Source organism: Trichogramma pretiosum, unplaced genomic scaffold (assembly GCF_000599845.2).
Source record: "Trichogramma pretiosum strain Unisexual culture from Peru unplaced genomic scaffold, Tpre_2.0 scaffold23, whole genome shotgun sequence".
Classification (NCBI taxonomy): domain Eukaryota; kingdom Metazoa; phylum Arthropoda; class Insecta; order Hymenoptera; family Trichogrammatidae; genus Trichogramma; species Trichogramma pretiosum.
The window spans coordinates 1,024,969-1,033,663 of NW_019641629.1; the positions used below are offsets into that span (position 1 = coordinate 1,024,969).

Genomic DNA, 8,695 nt, shown 5'->3' on the forward strand with positions numbered 1-8,695 from the left:
CGCCCGCAGTTCGGAGTCGTTCATTGTGTGCGTCGTCTCAAGCTCATTAAGCATTTGTAAACTCATACACGACCATTGGCGCAGCAGCACCAGTTTGTGTGTGTGTCGTATGCGTGTGTTATGTGTATGTGTGTGTGCGCCAAGCCTTCAAGCCTTTCTATAATGGAGCTTTGAAGCGGCTCTGCGCGTATACGCATACGAGGCGAGCTTGCGGAGACTTCCATTATCGTCGTTCGAAGATTACGTTCTTTGTTCAGCACGTAGTCAATTAGCTGATTGACAATTAATGACATTTCCTGTATATTCCTAACTGTAAATGAAAGCTAGATCGGAGTAAAAAATTTGACTGTAAGCGATACTCGATTGACGGAGCACGGTACGTTGCAATTTTTTTTTTGTCACACTCTTTCCCGCTGTAAAGCTGCACACCGTGTGCGCGGATCGCGCAAAAGCATCGATTCCATTCAGAATCGCGTATACCCACGCACGCACACAATCGCACAGCGATCCAAGTATGTGTGCGCGATACGACATTGTGTGCGTGTATCACTGCACACATTATACATATCGTCCGCGCAGTAACGATACGATATAGTGTATAATATCTCTATATCTCTGTCTTACCCTCTCTCTCTCTCTCTCTCCTCCTCTGCTGTATGTATGTGCACTCGCGACGGAGCGAGAGAGAGACCACTGACGCACGCACACACGCAAAGATTAGTTATCCAACAAAACATTGCGCGATAATTATCATAAGGAGCTGCGGTCGCTCGCGCACGATACAGCTGTCATTTAGAGACACATCTTATTAAAGTGTGGTAGTACAGTGCTCTGCGCTGCTGCTGCTGCGAGGAACATCGATATACATATTATTGTGTGTGGGCTGTGTCAGTGCTTTGACAGTTTCGAGGCGAGGACTCGTTGCTGCTGCTGCTGCTGGGCGCTTGGGAGAGACTCCGAGGCGGCTAGCTCCTCACCGCACTCCGATCGCATATCACCTTCTTCGCAATATGGTAGACTTGGATTTTATCGCACTATCGTCGATATTATTTTCATGTTTCGAGCACGATCCTGTCCTCCCGTTTAGCACGCGATCGAGCTCGGGCTTTATCCGTTGATTTTCCTTTATCGCGTTCGAGTATGACTTATTGAATATTTTCTCTATGCCTTTGGACGTTTCACCTTCGTTCATATATATAATCTATACATGTATATAGCGCATATGTACTAGGTATACTACTTGTGCAGTTATACATGTATATCTATTGTTATGCATCAATTGTGTCCAGTGAGTCAGCTGAACGAGAATTTTTTCCATTTTTAATGTTGCATTATATGCGTAATACCAAGATTCACTTGAATTTCTCAAAAATATGATGCATCCCAATATTGAAACAATACTTAAAATATTCATAGAGAGAGTATATTAATTCGTTTAGAAAAAACGTATAAATTATTTGCAAGTATCGTAGAAAGATATTCTTTTACCTTGGTTTTGCAGTTACAAACTTTCTTAACGAGTATATTTTATATTTTGCGCAGTCACAACACACGCCAGCAACAACAGACACTTCTGCTGCAGAAGAAGGCGCAATGAGTCTACCTGTGGCTCATCCTACTTGTTCTACAACAGATAGGCAAGCTAATAGTTCTGTAAATATGGACCATAACAACGAGGTAGCTCAAGAACCACAGATCCCAGCATCTAGGACCCAAAATGTAGTTATAAACATATCGGTAAGTTTTATTCTTAGTTCATTTGTGTCTCAACATTATTAATATTTACGTGATAATCAATTTTATAATCTTTAAACTCATTATAGGAAGCAACTGAAGAAATACCTCCACCAAAACCAGATTACTCAGCCCCTCCACCGTACGAAGTAGTTACAAAATTACCCAGTTACGAGGAAGTACAACGTGAGAAAACTTTACAGGGAGAACCAATACCAACAACAATTTTACCCCAAGTACACATAGTAAGTGGTATAGATAATATTTAGACCCTCAGAATTGAATAGGTGGAATAAATGTTTACTTCATTCATTGTAGCCTAGTAGTGTAAGACCTTCACAGCAACCATTAGCAATATTGGCCATAGACACAGATGGTGTTGATGGTGATCCTGAAAGTGGAATGTTAGGCACTGACTTTATGTTTTTCACTGCTTTCTTGGGTAAGTTCTTCTACGAGAAACATAAAAAAAGTAAAAGTTTTGAAATTAATTTTTCATTTTCAATTTACAGTTGCATTTTTATTCAATTGGATTGGTTTCCTGTTACTCATGTGCTTTTGCCACACAATTGCATCTCGTTATGGAGCATTGTCTGGTTTTGGTCTTTCCCTTACAAAATGGACTCTTATTGTTAAACATTCGACTGATTTAGCATCTCGAGAAAATTCTTGGCTGTGGTGGTTAATTATGGCATTTGGTAAATAATTTAAAAATATTTATACCTAAAATGAGTTCAAGAAAGTTGTTCTAACAAAGTTGGAAATATGTCATGCAAACTTTTATGAATACAATTATCCATGGAGTTTTTACAGCTCATTTATTACTTATGCAAATATTTTTCTAGGTATATTGATCTGCGTCCGTGCCATTATTCAATACCTGAATATTAAACGAGGATGGCGGTTATTATCTGGCAGTGCTCAAGAACGTCTGCTTTTTTATTATTAGTTGTTCATGAAGTGAGGAGTTTTTTTTCCCGGATGAAATATGCGTTGCGATAAGACTATATTGTATGCAGTCAAAAGTCAGGTGTGACAAATATGAGGTAATTTGATTACCAAGAACACATCTTACATTTTCTAGAAAAATTTTGTGATTTTTAGATTTTATTAAGAAAATGAAAACCGCACATTAAAATTATTTGGAAAATCATATAATCTTTCAAATAACATTTACATCCAGTTATTGTCAATTTTTGCGTCAATGTTAGATTTATATCTCTACCATATATAATTATTATTTTAGATAACAAATATAATGTATACATTACAAAACTATGAAATTATGAATATTTGTAAATATTTTTACAATTGGTTTAACAGCAATTGAATGTTCTTTGTTAATTATTTTATATAAATCAAATGGAATGAGCGACAAGCAGAAAGTAAATATTAAAATCAATTTCGAAACTTTCAAAACGTCAAAAATACATGACAAACACGAAAAAATTCTGTTGAATGGTAATGGCAAAGTGTTATTTTAATGAGCAATCAAACAAAAAGTATTCTTTGAATCTATAAAAATGTCAAACATCCTTTGTAAGTTAAAAGATATTAAAGGCTTTCTAGCAAGTTTTATTTTATGTAATGCTTTGCACTCATAAATTGCCTTCGTAATGTAAGGTGATATTTTATTTTTACTCTACAATAATTTACTTTTTCAAATAACACCGAAAATTCACTTAATTTAACTGATCAAATCAATCAAATATGTAATAATTGTAGTCAGTATTGTAATTGAAAACGTTTCAATGAATTTGGAAAATCGTACGTTTCGCTCGAGTTTTGTTTAAAAAATTATACTAACATAAAATTAATTAGTGTAAGTTTAGCATGTACACAGTACCTATATTATATCCTTTTTTTTCTGAAACCTGTAAAGTATTGATTTTATAATTACGTCTTTCAAATTGTACAAGTTAAAAATATTTTATGTAAATAAATCTCGACATATTTAGTAAGAGTGTTCATTTTTTTAATGTAAAACTTCTTATTTATATTCAAAATCGTGGTAGCAATTCCCGCGCTGTGATTGGCCGACGCTCTCGATTCTCGAATGCCGCCGACTTGCTGACTCTCAGTTCACTAGCCGCGCTGTGCTTGTTCGTGCGCGTTATTCAGTGGCATCGCGAACAAACGAAGATCGCATTGACTACATCAAGTGACTCCTGCAAAAAAGTGAAAAAGTAATTTACACTTTTACAGTGACTGTTTATTGTGTTCGAGTGCGTAATTAAGATGTCCGACAACGAAGTCTCTGACATCGAAAACTTGAAAAAGTTGAAAAAATTACGAGATGAACTCGATTGGGAGAGCGAAGAAATGCTTCATTGCTTTGTCAGCGATTTTATTTTGCTGCTTCGAATCAACGAACCGAACGAACTACGTCCGAATCTCCTAGACATCTTTCGAAAGGAAGAAATTGAGAAGATTATTACGGATACCATATTATTCTCATTCCATGATCGTCGATGCCAAATAATCATCGAGTACATGATTCGTACCGGCTACAAGGATGAACCCGAAGCCGATGAAGACGGCAAGTTATTGACGCATCACACCACACCATTGCATCAGGAGGCTCACCTCATAGACTCCAGCAGCGATATCGTTTTCAAGCTTTTTAAAATCTACGACAGGTTCGATGTGAACTACCTCGAAGAGAAGACTGGCACGACACATTTTCATGTGGCCTGCGACTTCGGCTTCGAGGAGGTCGTTCAAAAGTTCCTCGAGCACGGACAGGATCCCAATATTCTGGAAAAAGCAGGCTATTCGCCTCTGCACTTGGCGGTTGGAAGTTGTCATGGGTCGGTGACTCGTTTGCTGCTGAAATACAGAGCAGATCCGAATATGCCTAACGATGAAGGATCGACACCTCTTCACATGATTTCCGAAGGAATCGAAGATGACGATTTAATGAAGCTATTCTTCGACGTCAACGATGAACTCAATCAGGAAGTGCAGGTCGACGCACGAGACAAAAGTGGTGACACAGCGTTGCACTTATCAGTGCAATGTAACAATAGAAACTTTATGGAATTGCTGCTAAGAAGACGTGCCAATCCCAATGTGTGTAATAACAAATTACTTACACCTCTGCACTTGATATGCTGCCAGAGACAAGACGATGGTGGCTTGGCCGAGCTTTTCTTCAATATAAACGATGACATTCAACAGACGGTGCGAATCAATGCCCTCGACAAGTTGGGTCGGACGCCGCTTCAATTGGCAGTTGCGAGTTTCTTGCCGAATACCGTCGATATACTATTGAATCGTGGTGCTGATCTGTCGAGCTTCGTTTTTCCCACTTCGAGATTTTTTGGCGCGGGATCTTACCCGATGAATTTGCCGAGTGTTAATTTTAAGCTGCGACTAGCGTCTGGGGCTTTGCCCACCGTCGAACGTCTTGAGAACAGAGGATATGAGCTGGGCCGAAGCGACGCCCTGACGGTCATGAAATTTTTCGTCAAGCACGGATTCTTCGAGAAATCAGCGGATCTCGAAAAATGTTACGACGACGCAAAGTTCATTGATCCAGCGAAAGAGCTATTGATACGTCCGGGACTGTCGCTCTACGATGTGATCCGGTTACGACCCGCAGAGGTGGCGGAACAACTCACCTACAAGGATTACTACGATTTCGAGAATAACAGTGATTTCTGGAGGCTGCCCAAGAAGTTTAAGCAAGCCTGTGTCGAGCATTTGAGCGAGAAACTATCGAGAGGGTTTTTTCGACGATGGGCGCTGGATTCTTTCTTGGAGCTGACGCGCCAACGGCTGCCGATTCTATGCTGCGACATCATCATCGACAAGCTAAGGAACGACGACTTGAGTCGTATTTGCGAGGCGGCAACGAGTCGTCGAGCTCGTCGTATCCATAAGAATGTATGAAGTTTTTTTTTCAAATATGTTATGTGTCATATTCCATTTTGCAAGTTTTTTATATTATTTAAATAAAAATGTATTAAAGTAATAAAATGAATTTATTTTTACCCCAATTATTTCACATCAATAATTGAATCATCAATAAAGAGTTGAAAATAAAATAAATAATTGTACCTTTCGGTGATACGATTGATTCGAAGCTCCTATGTGTAGATTGTTCAACTATCGACATTCCGAATTTTGCCGTTCTTCTACTTTGATTTAAAAAAGAAATTTGAATCTGTGTCTCGCTCGCTTTCATGACGCGCTGATGTGGAATGTGCATGTTCAGACCAGTTCGCAGTTCGCACTTCGCGCACAATGCTGCTCGAGTCAGTGTTCGTTACGACGTCGAAGCGTGAACAACGGAAGAGCGCGTCGACCGCAGCAAGTGACTATCGTGAAAAAGAGTGAAAAATAATTTATTACAGTGACTGTTTTGTGTGTCGAGTGCGTAGCAAGATGTCCGAGAACGAAATCGCAGACACCAAAAACTTGCAAAAGTTGAAAGAGTTACGAGATGAGCTCGATTGGGAAGACTTACAAGATCGATACTACTTTGTGAACCCTTTCGATCAACTGCTTCGAATCAACAAACCAGACGAACTACGCCCGAATCTCCTGGACATCTTTCGAAAGAAGAAATCGAGCAACTAATCTATGATTCCATAGATTTTGAAGACGAGGATCCCACTTCTCGTAACGATGACATCATCAAATACGTGGCTCGCACCGGCTACAGGAACGAGCCCGACTTCGACGAAGACGGCAAGCCACTGCTGCGTCGCACCACGGCAATGCACCGCGAGATTTTTCGCACGTTTCCCAGCAGCAATATCCTTCTCGAGCTGTTCAAAATATACGACAGGTTCGACGTGAATTACGTCGACGAGAAGTACGGCTACACGCACTTTCACGCGGCCTGCGAGTTCGGCTGCGAGGAGGTCGTCCGGAGATTCCTTCAACTCGGCCAGGATCCCGATCTGCCCGTGGGATCGACGGGCGACTCGCCTCTACACTTGACTCTGACCGTTAGGTACCCTATACCGCACGAGGGAGTGATGCGATTGCTGCTGAGAAGCGGCGCTAATCCAAATTCAGTGAACAAGGATGGAAAGACACTGCTGCATGTCATTTGCGTAAAAGACGAAGCCAATGATTTGGCGACGATGCTCTTCGAGATCTGCGACGAGAGAAACGAGCCGGTGCGAGTGAACGCCCGGGACAAGACGGGTCGTACGCCGCTTCACTTGGCCATCGAGAATTATCGAATAGACATGATCGAGCTGCTGCTGAGGAGAGGCGCCGAGCCAAATTTGGCCGATGACGAGGGGTCGACTCCTCTGCACGTTATTTGCGATAGTGCGGAATTTTTTGAAGATTTTTTGACAAAGACGTACTTCGATATCAACGACGAATTGCATCAGCAGGTGCAAGTCGATGCAAAGGACGAGTTAGGCCGTACACCGCTTCAATTGGCCGTGGCTACTCTCCAGCCAGAATTGGTGGATCTACTCTTGGATCGTGGCGCGGATCTGTCTAAGTTCGTTTTGCTTACCGAGTATCATTACTTTAAAGCGACGTCGAAATCGCCGAGCATTGGTGTTAATAATCAATTGAGAATAGCGTCTGGCGCTCTGATCACGATCCAACTTCTTGAGAAAAGAGGATTCGAATGGGACCGAAGCGACGTCACGATGATAATGAAATTATTCGCCAATTACGAATTGTTCGAGAAATCAGCGGATCGTGAAAAATGTCGGGACGAAGACGAGGATTTCGTGAACAAAGCGAAAGAAATAACGACGAGAGACGACGATTCGTGCCAGCTGTCGCTCTACGACCTGATCCAGTTACGGCCCGACGAGGCGCTAAAGGTATTCGCGTACGCGGACTACCTCGAGTTCGCGCGTTCCCAGAAATTGAACGGACTGCCTGAGAGTCATCAAAAGGCTTGTGCCCTGCGTCTGTGCGAGCAACTGTCGAGAGGATTCTTCCGGCGCTGGGCTCTGGATCCTTTCTTGGAGGTGATACGACATCGGCTGCCGTTTCTCTGCTGCGAAATGATCATCGAGTATCTGACGAACGAAGATCTGCGCCACATTTGCTTGGTGGCTGCTGGCCAAAGCTAGTGATGTTGATGAAGTTTGATGTGGTGTTTTTTAATGTTTGATGTTACTCAGTGTAGCACATTTATCCGATCATTTGAATAAATATACATTTATAAAGAAAAAAAATGAGTTCATTAATTTTTTTTATATTCTCATTTTCCGTGTTTTAACTTTATTTCAGTTGTTACGTCCCTTGAAACAGGTCCGAACGTACCTATATGTTGTTGTTATTTTCGCGAATGCAACTGAAGGGGTTAAAAATGAATAAATGTACGAGGTTACAGTAATATTAAAATTTTATTAATCACTCGTTGTTATTTTTACAATAATTAGTCGCTGTGGCTTGTTGGATTGATACAACGAAATGAGCAGGAGGTGCTGGGCCCGCACCACCGCCAAGTTGAACTGGTCTTGCCGTTCCATTGATTTTGAATAAGAGTAGATTAAGTCACATAAGCACAATAGTAAACGACATTATTGTCCATATAAAATAAATACCAAAATAAAGAAAATTGTTTACCCTTTTCAATGGAGTACCAAAATTTGTGATAAGAGATAACCATTATGGATAATTTTCGTTGAAAATGGCTTGAGAAAAAATTTTTTTTTCGAATATAGATAAAAAAAAATTTAATGGAAAGCTAATTTTTTTCGACAACGTCTGCACACATTACGTGCATAAAAGATCTCATCGATTTTCCGAAATAATTCGTTTTTTCCAACATAAAAAATTTTTTTTCGCTACAACGACGTTATCCTTAAGACTCCCTTAGCAACGGCGGCCCACACTGGACTACTTCCCCTCATGCGTCTCTTTCAAATTATTCCAATACAACTGAGGTGGTTTTGTTGAAAAGTCGCGACATGTTACGATTGCTGCAGAAGCTGCCTTTGGGGGCATCCACAAATGACGTCATCACTTT

General features: G+C 40.7%; 1 protein-coding gene across 2 annotated transcripts; it reads left to right on the forward strand.

Moving 5' to 3' along the window:
- Positions 1-668: 668 nt before the first annotated feature.
- LOC106654648 (NEDD4 family-interacting protein 1) lies at positions 669-3,312 on the forward strand. Of its 2 annotated transcripts, none has more exons than XM_014374607.2 (6): positions 669-1,013; positions 1,543-1,737; positions 1,824-1,979; positions 2,053-2,176; positions 2,247-2,432; positions 2,580-3,312. In XM_014374607.2, the coding sequence occupies exons 1-6, from the start codon at positions 1,011-1,013 to the stop codon at positions 2,681-2,683; spliced, it is 768 nt and encodes a 255-aa protein (XP_014230093.1). In that variant the 5' UTR covers positions 669-1,010; the 3' UTR covers positions 2,684-3,312. The 2 variants fall into 2 exon arrangements, with proteins under 2 accessions (XP_014230093.1, XP_023314931.1); XM_023459163.1 differs by lacking the exon at positions 669-1,013 and adding an exon at positions 1,328-1,459.
- Positions 3,313-8,695: the final 5,383 nt, after the last annotated feature.

What these genes read in the sequence shown, in the direction of transcription:
- LOC106654648 (XM_014374607.2), top strand. An exon ending in ATGTAGTTATAAACATATCG is followed by an intron (nt 1,738 to 1,823) that starts GTAAGTTTTATT and finishes AACTCATTATAG; the next exon opens with GAAGCAACTGAAGAAATACC. An exon ending in TTTTACCCCAAGTACACATA is followed by an intron (nt 1,980 to 2,052) that starts GTAAGTGGTATA and finishes CATTCATTGTAG; the next exon opens with CCTAGTAGTGTAAGACCTTC.